This window comes from Schistocerca piceifrons, chromosome 6, assembly GCF_021461385.2.
Source record: "Schistocerca piceifrons isolate TAMUIC-IGC-003096 chromosome 6, iqSchPice1.1, whole genome shotgun sequence".
In the NCBI taxonomy this organism is placed as follows: Eukaryota; Metazoa; Arthropoda; class Insecta; order Orthoptera; family Acrididae; genus Schistocerca; species Schistocerca piceifrons.
Window position 1 is genome coordinate 45,157,826 of NC_060143.1, and position 18,513 is coordinate 45,176,338.

Here is an 18,513-nt window from a genome sequence, read left to right on the forward strand (position 1 = left end):
TCGCTCGTACACTAAGCAGTACTTCATCGGGCATGGTGCCCAAAGAAATTGGGCAAGAGAAGAACTCGAATGGAATCTACATTCACGGTATTGTCGTGTGACTAGGGCCTCCCGTCGAGTAGACCGTTCGCCGTGTGCAAGTCTTTCGACTTGACGCCTCTCTGGCAACTTGCGCGTCGGTGGTAATGAAATTATGATGATTAGGACAACACAACGCCCAGTCTCTGAGCGGAGAAAATCTCCGAACGAGCCGGGAATCGAATGCGGGTCCTTGGGATTGACATTATGTTGCACTGACCACTCAGCTACCGGGGGATGGTAGAATTATAATGAGACAACAGCAGTACTAAGATATAGGAAATATGGTTATTTTTTAAGAAGCTTAACTACGCATAAATCAAGGAGAAGGTATGAGACATTTTCATTGTGAGTTACCGTCATACACTTGACTGTTTTGAGAAGCAGCAGCAGTATTCCCTTCAATAGGCCGAAAGCCGTGAGAAGATTTGTGACGAATTACATGTATTAGCCTTTTGAGGCAGAGGCGTTCGTCGATGGAATATTAATGTTCCGGAACAGAAGTCCGTATTTAAATCCCAACATCAGTTTCAAGCTAGGAGCCAATACGATTTTTCATGTGTATTTTAGCAGACAGTATGCAATGCTCACGAAGCAGGCTGGATTACGTAGATTACTTTCGATATGAGAGAATGTCGTCCCTGGAGATAGAAGACGTTTTTCAGCAGATCCATGAATACGCATAAATACCACAGATCATTGTTGCTGAAGACTTTAAAGCGATCAAATATAAAGAAGAAAATTCTTATTCTTCAGGTGCCACGCACACTGCAGACCTGGACTCCATCTGGCGGGAGCCCGACCAAAACCTGGACCCTAACTCTGACGAGCAGAAGGTGCGCACCACGGTCGTCAAGCTCTGGACAAACTTCGCCAAGTACCTGTGAGTATTCGCTGACACGCTGGCTGCATAACTTTTGTTGACTAACTACAGCGTTACCACACTTTGAGGACGCACCTGTTGTGGACTGGCAAGACAGCCAATCCACTATGATAGGAAGCCGAAAGGCACGCGTTTAAGCTCACGCAGGCTGGCGTGAGGTCTGAAACAGGTAAAGTAATTGAGACTAGCAAATAAAGTACGTAGCTGCTGGAATACTTAAATTTAATCCATAATTGGTGAACATCGCTCTTGACAGTACATGTTTTGCAGCATCAATAGCAACTGATAATGGCGCCTTGCTAGGTCGTAGCAAATGACGTAGCTAAAAGCTATGCTAACTATCGTCTGGGCAAATGAGAGCGTAATTTGTCAGTGAACCATCGCTAGCAAAGTCGGCTGTACAACTGGGGCGAGTGCTAGGAAGTCTCTCTAGACCTGCCGTGTGGCGGCGCTCGGTCTGCAATCACTGATAGTGGTGACACGCGGGTCCGAAGTATACTAACGGACCGCGGCCGATTTAAAGGCTACCACCTAGCAAGTGTGGTGTCTGGCGGTGACACCACATTCCTACCCCGCAAATCGGCGGACGGTTGTGGTATAAGGCTTCCGCCCGCCGTGGGGAGGACCACATGTTGACGTACGCGACGAGGTGGGGAGCCTAACAACAGGCGAGGCTGTGCCACCCGCACCCTGCCATTCGGTCCGAGGGGAGCTAGGAAACGCCCGAAAACCTAGTCCAGGGTGCACGCCAACCCGACGGGCGAAGACGACATGTGGTCCGGAGCGGGCAAGAGTTCCATGGCGGAGGACAACTGGTCACGGGAAGCGATCGGCGGCGCGTGACCCAGGGAGGCGACCGGCGGGTGCAGCGACGCGTCCACTACGGGCGGCGCCGGCGGGAGAACAGGCGGCGGCGGCGGCGGCGGCGGCGGCGGCGGCGGCGGCGCGTCGCCATGGGGCAAAATGGAAGGCATCGTCGGTAACACCTGGGGCTGAGGCGAGCCAGTAGATGGGTCCCAGGGCGCTGACCGGACGGCACCGTCGCTGAAAGCAGGCGGGGAGCGGCAGAACCCGTGCGACGACAGAGGACCAGCTGATTGAGATGCCGACGCACCTCACCAGAGGCCCCCAAAACCAGATACATAGCGCGGCCGAGGCAGCGAAGAATGCGCCCTGCGAGCCAACGCCGTGAACCTCGATAGTTGCGATAGTATACAAGGTCGCCTGGGGCAAAAGTAGGTGTCTGCCGCTGCACAGGAACCTGATGCGGCGGATGTAGCAAAGACATCAAGGTGCGATGAGGGCGACCGTGCAACAACTCAGCCGGCGAACGACCATCTTGGGGCTGAGAGCGATACGAGGACAAAAAGAGCAATAACGCGTCCTCCCGAGAATGCGACTCCTTTAACTTCAACATCTGTGACTTGAAAGTCCGGACCAAACGTTCAGCGGCACCGTTTGACTGTGGCGAAAACGGCGCGGACGTCAGATGTTGAATACCTGTGGCCGTGCAGAATGACTGAAATTCTGCGGATATGAATTGTGGGCCATTGTCGGAAACAATAGTCTGTGGAAGACCTTCAATGCAAAAGATAGCAGATAACGCCTGGATGGTGGCAGAAGACGTCGTGGAAGACATCCGGACAACAAAAGGAAAATTACTGAATGAATCTACAACAACCAACCATCGAGCATTCCAAAACGGACCAGCAAAATCGATGTGTAAGCGTTGCCAAGGGGAAGTGGCTTTTAGCCATGCGTAGAATTTTCGCGGTGGTGCGGATTGTTGTTCGGCACACGCCATGCAGGAAGAGCACATATGCGTAATCGCAGCATCGATTCCGAACCAAGTACAGTGCTGACGAGCAAGTTGTTTCGTTCGCACTATACCCCAATGTCCTTGGTGGAGAAGCCGTAAGACAGAGGACTGTAGCGAACGTGGGACCACGACCCTGGACTGATCATTATCAGAACGCAACAGCAAAACACCACGTCGTACAAAAAGTCTCTCCTTGTGAGCAAAAAATCGGCGAACCAACGGATCTCGGATCCGTGACTTTGACAAGGGTCATTGAGTAGCAACGAAACGCAGAACGGTAGCAAGTACAGGGTCGGCAGCTGTGGCTATAGCTACACGACGAAAATCAATCGGAAACGATTCTACCACGTCATCGGTTTCCGAATCAATGAACATGCAAGCAAGTTCGGAGGAATCGAATGCTCTATCCTCAGCAACAGGCAAACGGGACAACGCATCGGCGTTTCCGTGCTTAGCAGTGGACCGATACAAGATATCGTAGCGGTACTGCGAGAGGAAAATAGACCAGCGAATGAATTTCTGCGCTGTACGTGGAGGTACAGGCTTGGTCGGATGAAAAAGAGATTTCAAAGGTTTGTGGTCTGTGATGATGGTAAAGTGACGACCATACAAGAAATCATGAAACTTAGTAACACCAAATACGAGAGCCAATGCTTCTTTCTCGATCTGTGAATAATTTCTCTGCGCCAACGAGAGCAATTTGGATGCAAAGGCAATAGGGCGATCGTGCGAACCATCTTTGTGCGCGAGCACAGCACCGATCCCGAAATCCGATGCATCCACCATCAACAAAAGGGGCTTCCGGGGATCGAATGGCGTAAGGCAAGTATTGGAAAGCAACGCCGATTTCAACTGGCGAAAGGCGCGTTCGCATTCCGTCGTCCAGACGAACGGAACGCCTTTACGGCGTAAGCGATGAAGCGGAGCTGAAATGGAAGAGGCGTGGCGCACAGAGCGATGATAATAATTTATTTTTCCCAGCACGCTCTGTAGCTGCTTCAAATTCTGCGGCGAAGGCAAGTCTTGTATTGCACGGAGGTGCTCTGGACTGGGATGTATGCCTTGGGCATTGAGTACATGTCCCAAATATGGTAAGTCACGAGCAAAAAACACACATTTGTCCTTCCGCAAGCGAAGACCATTTTGTCGAAATACCTGAAATAATGTTCTGAGATTGGCTAAATGTTCTTCTTCCATCTTTCCGGAGATCACAATATCGTCCAGATAGTTTGCTGCAGTAGGGACCGACGCACAAACAGTTTGTAGATATTGCTGAAACAATGCAGGGGTGGATGCACACCCGAATGGCAGTCGTTTGAATCGGGACAAACCAAGATGCGTGTTAACCACCAAAACGCGCTGGGATTCTTCGTCCACCGGTATTTGCAAGTACACATCGGCTAGGTCCAACTTCGAAAAATATTTACCCGGGCGCAGTTTGTCAAAAAGACCTTCCGGGCGGGGTAAAGGAAAAGTGGCAGTCACTAGTTGTGGATTCACTGTTGCCTTGAAGTCCACACAAAGTCTCAATTTTCCCGAAGGTTTTTGCAAAGTTACTAAGGGTGATGCCCAGAGAGAAGCCTGCACACGTTCAATCACACCTTGTGATTCCAAATCGTTTAAGGTTCTTGCGACCTCATCACGCAAAGCGTGGGGAACATTGCGCGCTCTGAAAAATTTCGGTTGCGCGTTTATTTTCAGTTCCAAATGTGCTTTATAGTTCTTAGCGCAACCAAGGACCGGTGCAAAAATGTCTGCAAACTCTTCACATAGACGAGAAACACTGTCTGAAGGCACAATCTGGTTCACTGATAGGACCTGATTGACTATAGACAAGTTAAATAACTGAAACAAATCGAAACCAAACAAGTTCACTGCAGAAGAAGAACGAAGGACATCCCTTGTATGTTGCAAGAAGGCTGCACTGTCCTAACACAGGGAGCCCGTGACCTGAATAAGTAGTTAGCTTAACATTTGCGGCATGCAACGGAGGTGTGCCCAGCAGTGTGTACGCGTCCCGATTGATTAGTGAAACTGCAGCTCCTGTATCGACCTGGAATGGGATCACGTTGCCATTAATGTCCAAGTCTACAAAAAGTTTATTGTCCTGCTGACGACAAGAGCGATTGTCTCGTGCAACGTGAACTGACACTGGTACAAAATCACGTGTGACATGACGGGATTTCCTGCGACGTCGACGCACACTATTTGTGGGACGAACACAGTCACTGTTAGAGAGATGGCACTGGGCGGAGTGGAATGAACTACAAGAATTTCCATGGGCGAAGTGTCGCGAGCCTGAGTATCCTTGGTTCGATTCCGATTCCGGCGTGAAACAAAGAGCCAGGAATGGTTGTGAGTGTCCGATCTGAGCTTTTTCTGGCAAACACTTTGAACATGTCCCTTTTTATTACAGAAAAAGCAAATAGCTTGGCGTGACGGGCAATTCTCACGCGAATGTCTAGTAGCACACCGCGGGCATGATTTCACTGCATTTGCTTGCCGACGCGGGACACGTGGCTGAGAGCCAGGCGACTGTTTACTGTTCCGTGCAGCTCGCCCGACGGGCCAGTTAACATGACACACGGGTGGCGAAGTTGCAAATGATTCCTGAGCAAAGTCAAGTGTGTCCTGCCGATCCAATATGTCCATCACTTGTTGAAGGGAGGGATTGACCAGTTTCAAAATCTGTTCCCGTATACGAACATCAGAAACGTTCTGTGCAATTGCATCATGTACCATAGTATCTGAATAAGGGAGTCCAAATTGACACTCAAAAGCACAATCCCTAGTAAGGCCTTGAAAGGTTGCAACCCACTCCCGATTAGTCTGTCCCGCCGTACGTTTGGTACGAAAGAAGGTATACCGTTTGGCAACTACATTGACTGATTCTTTGAAATATGCATCTAATACAGACAAAATTTCTTCGTAGGACAGCGTTGCCACGTCGCGTCGGGGAAATAATTTCACTATCACACGGTAGGTGGACACTCCGACACAAGAAAGCAGAAAAGGCTGCCACTCATTACCTTGAATTCTGTAGGCGGCGAGATGGAATCCAAATTGGCGTGACCACTCCGTCCAGCCTTCCAGTGCCGCATCAAAAGGACGAAAAGGTGGTGCAACAGCGTGTTGTGGCTGCGGTAGCGGTGGAGCGGCGGCAGCCGCATCGTTGTGCATTGCACGTTGACCCTGGACGAGCTGTCCAAGGGCATCCAGTAAGGCCTGCGTCTGCTGGTTCTGTAAACGATAAAATTCGGACAGTACATCTGGTGATTGTCGCGAAGCCATTACACAAGTAAATCACGGCGGTATAGTTACGAACGCGATTTGGCCTCGTCGCCAAACTGTTGAGGACTGGCAAGACAGCCAATCCACTATGACTGGAACCCGAAAGGCACGCGTTTAAGCTCACGCAGGCTGGCGTGAGGTCTGAAACAGGTAAAGTGATTGAGACTAGCAAATAAAGTACGTAGCTGCTGGAATACTTAACTTTAATCCATAATTGGTGAACATCGCTCTTGACAGTACGTGTTTTACAGCATCAATAGCAACTGATAGTGGCGCCTTGCTAGGTCGTAGCAAATGACGTAGCTGAAAGCTATGCTAACTATCGTCTGGGCAAATGAGAGCGTAATTTGTCAGTGAACCATCGCTAGCAAAGTCGGCTGTACAACTGGGGCGAGTGCTAGGAAGTCTCTCTAGACCTGCCGTGTGGCGGCGCTCGGTCTGCAATCACTGATAGTGGTGACACGCGGGTCCGACGTATACTAACGGACCGCGGCCGATTTAAAGGATACCACCTAGCAAGTGCTGTGTCTGGCGGTGACACCACAGCACCCACTGTCTAGGGGTGCATCCAGGACTAGTAATCAAAATGTACTCGTCCCGGGTCGAATCTCGCCACTGTTTAAATTCTGAATAAAAATCATTAGCAATGGAGGCCGAGTACTTCTTGTATAAGAAGTCATTCTCGTTTTGCCGACAACTTTGTCAAAGCGGGTGGAGGGCCGACAGAGGTTCAGGGCACTCTCTTGTCCTTGCGGTGGGTAACTGTCCATAAAGGCATAAGAATCAGCAATGATCCACCGCATGAGGATGCAGAAGGGAATGGAAACCACTGCACTAAGGACATATAACGTGAACCCACAGGACATGTGACCTGTAATTGAGAAAGTCTCATGATGATCCCTCCAATAGCAAAAGTTTCCAGATCAGTCCCACATTCGGATCTCCGGAAGTATGCTGTCAAGCGCAGGTGACCATGAGAAAAACATTGAATAACCAACGGAAGGATAACGTTCTACGAGTCTGGGCGTGGAACGTCAGAAGCTTGAACGCGGTAGCGGAGATAGAAAGTCTGAAAACGGAAGTGCAGAGGCTCAACCTAGATATAGTGGTGATCATTAACGCGAAATAGAACGGAGACAAGGATTCTCGGTTAGACGAGTGTAGGGTTATATTAACAGCAACAGGAAACGGTATAAAGGGAGCAGGATTCGTTATTAACAGGAGGGTATGGTTAGGAGAGTGAGTTACTGTGAACAGTTCAGTAATACGGTTGTTTTCAACAGAATCGATAACAAATCGAGAGCGACAACAGTTAATGAGTTATACATGCCAACGTCGCAAGCAAGGGATGAATAGATACAGAAAGTTTATGGGAATATTGAGCAGCTAATTCAGCACCTTAAGGGAGATTGAAATTTAGCAGTCACAAAGGACTGGAATGAGTTTGTAGGGGAGGAGAAGTAGCAAAGGTTATGCGAGAATATCGACATGGTCCTAGAAGTGAGAAAGGAGAAAGACTTAGTTCTGCAACAAATATCGAATACCCTGTTCAGGAATCATAAGAGGAGGAGGGTATTTGGAAAAGGACGGGAGATCATGGGAATATTTTAGCTAGTCAAGTAGATAGTACGAAATCAGATACTTGGTTGTAAGGCGTACCCAGGAGCAAATATGGACACTGATCACAATTTAGTAATGATGAAGAACACGCTGAAGATTACGTGACTAGTCAGGAAGAGTCAACGCCCAAGGAAGTGGGATACGGAGCTACTAAATAATGAAGAGATATGCTTAACGTTCTCTGAGGCAATAGATACTGCGATAATGAATAGGTCAACAGGCAGTTCAGTTGAAGAGGAATGGCATCTCTAAAAAAGACAATCACAGTAGTTGGAAAGAAAAAGGTACATACAAGCAAGGCAGCCGCGGAGGAACCATGGATAATAGAACAAATACTTGATCGATGGAATAGGGAAGTACAAAATTGTTCAGGGAAGTTCAGAAATACAGAAATCAAGTCACAGGAACGAAATATGTAGAAATTGCAGGGCACCTAAGACGAAATGTCTTCTTAGGAAAAGAAATGTTTGCCGGAAGGACTGCTCAGCGAACAGTAAAGTCAAAACAGCCTTCGGTAAAATTGAATGCGAGGGCGATAACGTTAAGATGTCAATGGGAGTAATAATTTTAAATGCAGGGGACAGAGCGGATAGGTGGAAACAATTTATTCAACGTCTCTTACAGGGAGAGGACTTGCCTGGCGTGCTAGAAGAAACAGGTTTCCACAGGAAAGGGTGGGGGATCTAGTACATAATCAGAATTTACAAAGATTTTGATGGCATGAGATCAAATAAGGCAGAAGGGACAGAAAACATTTCATTGGGTTTTCTGAAATCACTCGGGGTGGTAGCAACAAAACGACTCGTCACTTTGGGGTGCAAAATATATCAGACTGGGGATATAATATCAGAGTTTCGGAATAATATCATGCACACAATTCCGAAGACTGCAAGAGCTGGCAAGTATGAGAATCATAGCACAATCAGATTAACAGCTCATGCTGACAATAATAGTACACAGAAGAATAGAAAATAGAATTGAGGGTGTGTCGATGACGATCAGTTTGACTTAGGGGAGGTAAAGGCACAAGAGAGCAGTTCTGCCGTTGCAGTTGATAATTGAAGCAACGCTGAAGAAAAATCGAGACACGTTCATAGGATCTACCGACCTCGAAACAGTGTTCGACAATGTAAAATGGTGCAAGATGTTAGAAATTCTAAGAAAAACAGATGTAAGCTATAGGCAAGATGGGAATATGCACTACGAACAAGAATCATTATGGAACAACGAATGGCTCCGATTAAAAATGGTGTAAGACAGGAATGTAGTCTTTCGCCCCTGGTGTGCATAATATACGTCGAAGAAGGAATGGCGAAAATAAACGAAAGGTTCAACAGGAGTGGGATTCGATCTCAAGGTGAAGGGAATCAGTAATAAGATCCGCTGTTCACATTGCTATGCTCTGCGCAAGTGAATAAGAATCACTGGATTAGTTGAATGGAATGAACACTGTAATGAGTACGGAGTGTGGACTGAGAGTAAATCGGAAGAAGATGAAATTAATGCGTAGTATCAGAAATAAGAGCAGTGAGTAATATAAGATCAGGACTGGGGATCACGAAGTAGACGAAGCTAAGGAATACTGGTATGTAGGAAGCCCATGACGGGCGGAGCAAGGAGGGCGTAATAAGCAGACTAGCACTGGCAAAAATGGGATTCTGACCAAGAGGGGCCTACTAGGATCAAACATACACCTTAATTTGAGAAAGGAATTTCTGAGAAAGTACATTTGATACACAACATTGTGTGGTAGCGGAACACGGACTGTGACAAAACTGAAACAGAAGAGAATCAAAGCATTTGAGACGTGGTGCTACAGACGAATGTTGAAAATCAGGTGGACTGATAAGTTTAGGAATGAAGATGTTTTCCGCAGAATCGACGAGGAGAGGAGTGTATGTAAAACACTGACAAGCAGAACGGACTGGATGAAAAGACATTTGTTACGACATCAGGGAACGACTTCCATAGTACTAGACGGAGATGTAGAGGGTAAAAAATGTAGAAGAAGACAGAGATGGGAATACACCTAGCAAATAATAGAGCATGTAGGTTGTAATTCTTACTTAATTGGGGGCATCAAACGCAGAATAAATTGGTAACTAAGCAGTGTTCTACGACTAAAAATCCATGATATTCTCTTGCGGTTACTGTCGGGTCCGAAAATCGTAGTGAAGTAACAAGTCCACAATTCAACTCGCCACCGTACCAGATAGGGCGATAGTGCTGAGTCTTGCGGGACTATGAGGACACTTTCATGTTCCAACATCGGCTGCTGATTAAGGAACCTGTATTTTCTTTGTTACGGTTCGCACGATTCACCAGTCACCAGTTTCGGCGTCACTGGCGAACCTCAAGAAAGAACACACCACGAATTCAGTGGGTTTGTGTGTGACTTACTAACAGATAAAAATATTTCAATTAGTACAACTCAAAAATTCGTACTGTAAGTGGTGGACATGATAATTCCACGTATCATACATGTGCAAGCGTCAAGTTTAAAATACACTTAGTGAATTAAAAAAAAAAAAAAACAAGACTGACATGCTGAGAGTTGTCAGCGTGCAAGCTTGCTAAAAGGTTGTATAATAATTTGTTACGTCACGATCCCCTAGGTATACGTTACAGGTTTCGGCAAGTAGCTGCCATTTTCAATGTTCTTAATTCACTGAACAGTTTCCCACAATTAAACAAACAAGTGTAATTATGCACTCTGAACATCTTGAATGTATGTAATATATTTCAATGAATGTACATTATGTCGTCACATGATAAAAAAAGTGACGGACGATGTCTGTACCCAACTTCTCTGCAAATCCAGTTCATTTCAATCCGAAGTTAATAACATTGCTGTATCCCTGTCTGTGTGTTATCATAATACAGTGGAACTACAGTCACCTCGTGTCTCCAGGCCTGTTCGAACCGTACTTCCTATTCTGTGATTTTCAAAAGAATATTCTCTATCAACTAAAATTTGTTGCAGACCTCTATTAGTACTCTCCTTCTCTCATTCCTACTACTATACCATTTTCTGCTGCAGTTGACGTTAACCTACACTCGTCTCACCAGAAATCGGTACTTATTTCCATTTTACTTCACTGATCCTTACAATAGCTGGATTGAGTCGTTCCATATGTCCTTTCAGATTTCCTAGTTTTCCAACCACTTTCAAACCTACGACATCCAACGCCACTATTAACATATTACCGTTTCGTTGGTTGCTCAATAGTTTTTTCATGGTTACCTCCCTCTTGGTCGTTCTATTCAGGAGATTCTTAAAGGGGACAGATCCAGCCAGAACCTTACGCCAGTGGAGTGGTTATGAAGTCCCTTTTTCAGTTACAGGCCACATTTCCTGTGGATAAACATTACATGTATTTAAGACAATGGTTGAGGTTAGACTTCCATCTTCATGTTGTTTACCATACCGACTCTTTCATCTTTTACAAACAGCTCCCCATCCCAAGATCAAGAGACTGCTGTGACAGCCTGTCCGCTCCTCCACCTTCTTTGACAGGGCCGTTGACAGCACTAGGGTGATCTATGACAACAGAAGTCGTCACCTGTCATTGCTGATCATTTGCATTCAAATCGGGACCCAGGACGTTTTAGTTTTGTCAAAAACCCTATCTCTAGACCACAGACCACTTGGTTTGTCACCGATCTTTAACTAACACAAAGAAGTGATGATTTGCAAAACCCAATCCGTGCCTTGACGTGGTTAAACTGATAGACAACCAGCAGAAAGGAAGTCCTTAGACGCAGCATAAACGAATCAGCCAACAACTACGGGGTAGACGAGTTATTTTACACCAGCTACCACCAATGTCTGCTAGTAAAGAAGAACCAAAGTCAGTTTTTGTAGCTTTTTCTATTAATGTCATATTTACGTGAATGGTAAACTGTGGAATACTTCTCTTCAGATGTTGACTAGAGAAGTTGCTTACCAAATAAAAGAAGCAGAGTTCACATTAAAAAATAGATATAGTGCTATTCACATCATCGTAATGGACGAAGTTACAAGAACAATTATACTGTTTTTGCCAACGTGGTAGCTAAACAACATTTGCTTGATACATTTTGATATTGCTCCTGGATAAGCAGCTGCAACAGCAAGTCGTATACTCCTAGCTCACTCATTTGTTACATAGTTTAATTCTTAATTTCTTTGCGTGTTTTTGGTACTTGCATTGTTTAATTCATAAATTTCGGGCGTATTATAGTATTTGAGAGTTGTAGCATCGTGTTTTAGTACCTGAATAGTGTAAAATCGCGTAGTCTCCTTCCGCCGCCGAGCAGTGTTTCAGCAGTGCGCAAGTAGCAGCATTACTGCATTTACTAGGCAACCTTGTATTTTAATAACCGTTTAAATTTTGTGTCGATTTGTTTGCGCTCTCTGTAGATTAGTTCAGACGTTCATCGCACAACAGTTTTTAGCATGAATAGGGACTGCAACTGCTGTGTTCCGATGCAGGCTGAGTTGGCATCCCTTCGCGCCCAGCTTCAGGCAGTGTTGGCTTCGGTCACACAGCTTGAGGCTGTTGCCAATGCGCATCACTGTGGGGGTCCGGATGGGGGTTTGTCGGGGACGGCCAGCTCGTCCCACGCATCCCCCGATCGGACTACGATTGTGGTTGCCCGGGATACTGCCCGCATTGCGGCTGATCCCTCACCTGTGGCAGAGTGGGAGACCGTCTCAAGGTGTGGCAGGGGACGAAAGACATTCTGGAGGGCTGAATGTAAGGCCTCTCCAGTTTGTCTGACGAACCGGTTTCAGGCTCTGTCTCAGGCTGATACTGATCTTCGGCCTGACATGGCTGCTTGTCCTGTTCCAGAGGTTGCCCCTCAGTCTGCAAGATCCAGGCGGTCGCAGAGGGTGGGCTTACTGGTAGTTGGGAGCTCCAACGTCAGGCGCGTAATGGGGCCCCTTAGGGATATGGCAGCAAGAAAGGGGAAGAAAACCAATGTGCACTCCGTGTGCATACCGGGGGGAATCATTCTAGATGTGGAAAGGGTCCTTCCGGATGCCATGACGGGTACAGGGTGCACCCATCTGCAGGTGGTCGCTCATGTCGGCACCAATGATGTGTGTCGCTATGGATCGGAGGAAATCCTCTCTGGCTTCCGGAGGCTATCTGATTTGGTGAAGACTGCCAGTCTCGCTAGCAGGATGAAAGCAGAGCTCACCATCTGCAGAATCGTCGACAGGACTGAGTGCGGACCTTTGGTACAGGGCCGAGAGGAGGGTCTGAATCAGAGGCTGAGACGGTTCTGCGACCGCGTGGGCTGCAGATTCCTCGACTTTCGCCGTAGGATGGTGGGGTTTCGGGTTCCGCTGGATAGGTCAGGAGTCCACTACACGTAACAAGCGGCTACACCGGTAGCAGGGGTTGTGTGGCGTGGGCTGGGCGGTTTTTTAGGTTAGATGGCCTTGGGCAAGTACAGAAAGGGCAACAGCCTTAACGGGTGTGGGGCAAAGTCAGGACATGCGGGGACCAAGTAGCAATCGGTATTGTAATTGTAAACTGTCGAAGCTGCGTTGGTAAAGTACCGGAACTTCAAGCGCTGATAGAAAACACCGAAGCTGAAATCGTTATAGGTACGGAAAGCTGGCTGAAGCCAGAGATAAATTCTGCCGAAATTTTTACAAAGGTACAGACGGTGTTTAGAGAGGATAGATTGCATGCAACCGGTGGTGGAATGTTCGTCGCTGTTAGTAGTAGTTTATCCTGCAGTGAAGTAGAAGTGGATAGTTCCTGTGAATTATTATGGGTGGAGGTTACACTCAACAATCGAGCTAGGTTAATAATTGGCTCCTTTTACCGACCTCCCGACTCAGCAGCATTAGTGGCAGAACAACTGAGAGAAAATTTGGAATACATTTCACATAAATTTTCTCAGCATGTTATAGTGTTAGGCGGAGATTTCAATTTACCAGATATAGACTGGGACACTCGGATGTTTAGGACGGGTGGTAGGGACAGAGCATCGAGTGACATTATACTGAGTGCACTATCCGAAAATTACCTCGAGCAATTAAACATAGAACCGACTCGTGGAGATAACATCTTGGACCTACTGATAACAAACAGGCCCGAACTTTTCGACTCAGTATGTGCAGAACAGGGAATCAGTGATCATAAGGCCGTTGCAGCATCCCTGAATATGGAAGTTAATAGGAATATGAAAAAAGGGAGGAAGGTTTATCTGTTTAGCAAGAGTAATAGAAGGCAGATTTCAGACTACCTATCAGATCAAAACGAAAATTTCTGTTCCGACACTGACAATGTTCAGTGCTTATGGAATAAGTTCAAGGCAATCGTAAAATGCGTTTTAGACAGGTACGTGCCGAATAAAACTGTGAGGGATGGGAAAAACCCACCGTGGTACAACAACAAAGTTAGGAAACTACTGCGAAAGCAAAGAGAGCTTCACTCCAAGTTTAAACGCAGCCAAAACCTCTCAGACAAACAGAAGCTAAACGATGTCAAAGTTAGCGTAAGGAGGGCTATGCGTGAAGCGTTCAGTGAATTCGAAAGTAAAATTCTATGTACCGACTTGACAGAAAATCCTCGGAAGTTCTGGTCTTACGTTAAATCAGTAAGTGGCTCGAAACAGCATATCCAGACACTCCGGGATGATGATGGCATTGAAACAGAGGATGACACGCGTAAAGCTGAAATACTAAACACCTTTTTCCAAAGCTGTTTTACAGAGGAAGACCGCACTGCAGTTCCTTCTCTAATTCCTCGCACAAATCAAAAAAAATGGCTGACATCGAAATAAGTTTCCAAGGAATAGAAAAGCAACTGGAATCACTCAACAGAGGAAAGTCCACTGGACCTGACGGGATACCAATTCGATTCTACACAGAGTACGCGAAAGAACTTGCCCCCCTTCTAACATCCGTGTACCGCAAGTCTCTAGAGCAACGGAAGGTTCCAAATGATTGGAAAAGAGCACAAGTAGTCCCAGTCTTCAAGAAGGATCGTCGAGCAGATGCGCAAAACTGTAGACCTATATCTCTGACGTCGATCTGTTGTAGATTTTTAGAACATGTTTTTTGCTCGAGTATCATGTGGTTTTTGGAAACCCAGAATCTACTATGTAGGAATCAACATGGATTCCGGTAACAGCGATCGTGTGAGACCCAACTCGCTTTATTTGTTCATGAGACCCAGAAAATATTAGATACAGGCTCCCAGGTAGATGCTATTTTTCTCGACTTCCGGAAGGCTTTCGATACAGTTCTGCACTGTCGCCTGATAAACAAAGTAAGAGCCTACGGAATATCTGACCAGCTGTGTGGCTGGATTGAAGAGTTTTTAGCAAACAGAACACAGCATGTTGTTATCAATGGAGAGACGTCTGCAGACATTAAAGTAACCTCTGGCGTGCCACAGGGGAGTGTTATGGGACCATTGATTTTCACAATATATATAAATGACCTAGTAGATAGTGTCGGAAGTTCCATGCGGCTTTCCGCGGATGATGCTGTAGTATACAGAGAAGTTGCAGGATTAGAAAATTGTAGCGAAATGCAGGAAGATCTGCAGCGGATAGGCACTTGGTGCAGGGAGTGGCAACTGATCCGTAACATAGACAAATGTAATGTATTGCGAATACATAGAAAGAAGGATCCTTTATTGTATGATTATATGATAGCGGAACAAACACTGGTAGCAGTTACTTCTGTAAAATATCTGGGAGTATGCGTGCGGAATGATTTGAATTGGAATGATCATATAAAATTTATTGTTGGTAAGGCGGGTGCCAGGTTGAGATTCATTGGGAGAGTCCTTGGAAAATGTAATCCATCTAGAAAGGAGGTGGCTTACAAAACACTCGTTCGCCCTATACTTGAATATTGCTCATCAGTGTGGGATCCGCACCAGATCGGGTTGACGGAGGAGATAGAGAAGATCCAAAGAAGAGCGGCGCGTTTCGTCACAGGGTTATTTGGTAACCGTGATAACGTTACGGAGATGTTTAACAAACTCAAGTGGCAGACTCTGCAAGAGAGGCGCTCTGCATCGCGGTGTAGCTTGCTCGCCAGGTTTCGAGAGGGTGCGTTTCTGGATGAGGTATCGAATATATCGTTTCCCCCTACTTATGCCTCCCGAGAAGTTCACAAATGTAAAATTAGAGAGATTAGAGCGCCCACGGAGGCTTTCAGACAGTCGTTCTTCCCGCGAACCATACGCGACTGGAACAGGAAAGGGAAGTAATGACAGTGGCACGTAAAGTGCCCTCCGCCACACACCGTTGGGTGGCTTGCGGAGTATAAGTGTAGATGTAGATGTAGATAAATGTTCGTGATGGTGTAGATAGACGCGACACCCTGAATAACAGTCGGAATACGCAGGTGAGTCCTATCTCATGGTCTGGTAGAACGGAGCACAGTCGTCAGCAAAGAATAGCACTGTCCGAAGTGATTGTGCGTTGCTCGATGGCGAGTTATATCAAGTATGCCAACAGTTCTGACGATGTGATAGCCATCCTACGTCGTCTTGCAACGGTCAGTGGCGTCTGTAGTAGCGATGATATTGGGCTATCGATCTCACTTTTACGAAAACGGGAGCCTGTATAATTGCGATCTTAACCGCATGGGACGTACTTGTCGTACAGTGACAGTGTTCTTCTCTTGTAGCATAACATCTTTAATAGTCATAAGGGTCTTATCTTGGCTGATGAACGAGATATGATACTCCTATTAAATATTCTAAAATTTCCCTCAAATTTAAGCCATGTTCTCTCAAAGCACATTCGTAGGTTCCACCACGTTCCAACTCAATGGACAGATCGATCTCATTTTCAGAATATCCGTACTGCTTGTACATATAGTTTTGTTTCCTGTGCTGAACTGTCAATTTCGAAGTTGGTGCACGCTTTTCAACCTCCAAAGATGTCCTAAGTTCATACACTCTCAGCACTTTCACTGACTGTCATTTGATGCTTCTCAAAGGAAATTTGAAGTAAAACAGATGTAAGTTAGCGATGATAGCGATTAACCTTCCACTGAACTCAGTAATAAATTTTATCTCCGTTAGTAACAATTCTGACAATATTATGGAAAGGATAGACAGTTAATTACCATATACAAGAGATGTTGAGTCTCAGACGGACACAACAAAAGAGTGCTATACATCTTAGCTTTGGGACAGGAGGTGTTTTTCTAAAGTAGGAAACACACGGACATTCATGCGGGCACATCGCTGACTCTCTTGACTACTGTTCTGGTCAATGAGACCTTTGTAGTAGGACTGGGATAAGAACACGAAATTGAGACTCACTCCACAAAAGCCATCTTTACTGAAATTAATTTACTCTGAAAACTTTTGAATGGCAGATATTACTTCTGTATTATTTAACAATGCATGAAGCTGACGTTTAAATGTCTTCGTCACCCTTATTGAGGAAGAAAATTTGACACCCAATAACCGACAAGTCAATAAACCTGCAGCTAAGATTCCTAAGGTTCCCCTATCGCAGATGATGAAACTAAATGTCAACAACTAATGGGACATGCCCAGGAAACACTATATCATCATTGGTGTTTAGTCAAAACCACTGTGTTGAATTGTAGATCATTTTAGTCACTGTCTTGGCAGCGTTTGCAATAAATTTGTCATTTCTCACAGCAGTCAGAGAGTAGGGGGAAAAGGAGAAATACCGTAACTTTTCTAATTTTTTAAAGATTAACCAGCAGAATTGTAGTGAATGTGCCGATATCCCGTCGCCAATTGTTTTAGAAATGTGGACAAGAACCTCTGTACGTATCCTCACTGAGGAAATTAAGAATTACGTTTACCGAAATGGAACCACAATTTAAATAAATTACAACAGAACATGCTGTCTACTGAAACATAATGCTTAAGCAGAATAACATTATTCTAGAAACGTAATGTATGCTAACTTACAAGTTTTAGGTTTTCTTGCCATAATTAAAATTGGAAGGTGGTAATGTATGAAGCAGGCTATATCTGAAAGCTGTGCTTGTCATTCTGGTCACTTTTTATATTTCTCACTCTTTACTCTCTCTTACTCTTCCTTGGAGTTTTATTTCCTTTTAAAATTAGTGTCTTGACTGCCGAACTTAAGACACAGATTTCCTGTCTCTCGATGCTTGTTAAGCCGTATGCTCTGACTTCTAAGTTCTGATGCTTGCAGGAATCCCACCCCTGAGGATGATCCTGTGATTGAGGGCGGCTGGCCTACCTACAACCTGGAAACCAAGTACTTCCTCAACATTGACGTCAACTCTACCGTCCAACAAAACAGGAACGCTGAGCGGATGGACTTCGTACACTCAGTGATTCCTCCTTACTACTGAAACTCGCTGTGATTAAAAAACTGTTGACTACATGTCGCATTATTTAAATACCGAATGTTAATTACAGACTGGATGTATTGTACTGTAGGAATACTGTATTAATAAAGTATTGTAAATTAACAACCGTGTAGCATTTACATAATACTTGCTTGTGAACGTGAGCAGAGCAATGACCTAAAATGATGGATAGTATGTATTTACTTATCCCTCACTGTATTAGCTGTAAACTCTGAAACGTGCCTATTCTCCAAGTCTGCAGGAGCAAGCACTGGCGCTTCAAAGTCGAAAGTATGTTACCTTCTTTGTTCACTTCCGTTGTTTCGTCGTACCACTTTCACCGTACCTTTCGAACGTCTGCATCAGCTGATGAAATGCGAGAAAGATGCGTAGATCCCCTCTAGTATCGTGTGGGTATTATTGTCCACGCACTCGGCGTCTATTGTTTGCAATGCCTTGCTGGAACTTGCAGAGTCTACGAAATATTTGGAA

General features: G+C 45.6%; 1 protein-coding gene across 1 annotated transcript in view; it reads left to right on the forward strand.

Moving 5' to 3' along the window:
• Positions 1–18,024, forward strand: part of LOC124803134 (acylcarnitine hydrolase-like) — a 55,277-nt gene extending 37,253 nt beyond the window's left edge. The window contains exons 10-11 of the mRNA XM_047264313.1: positions 835–961; positions 17,862–18,024. Of these exons, the coding sequence (XP_047120269.1) occupies positions 835–961; positions 17,862–18,024 (290 nt within the window). The remainder of the gene's footprint in view (positions 1–834; positions 962–17,861) is intronic.
• The last annotated feature ends 489 nt before the right edge of the window (positions 18,025–18,513 follow it).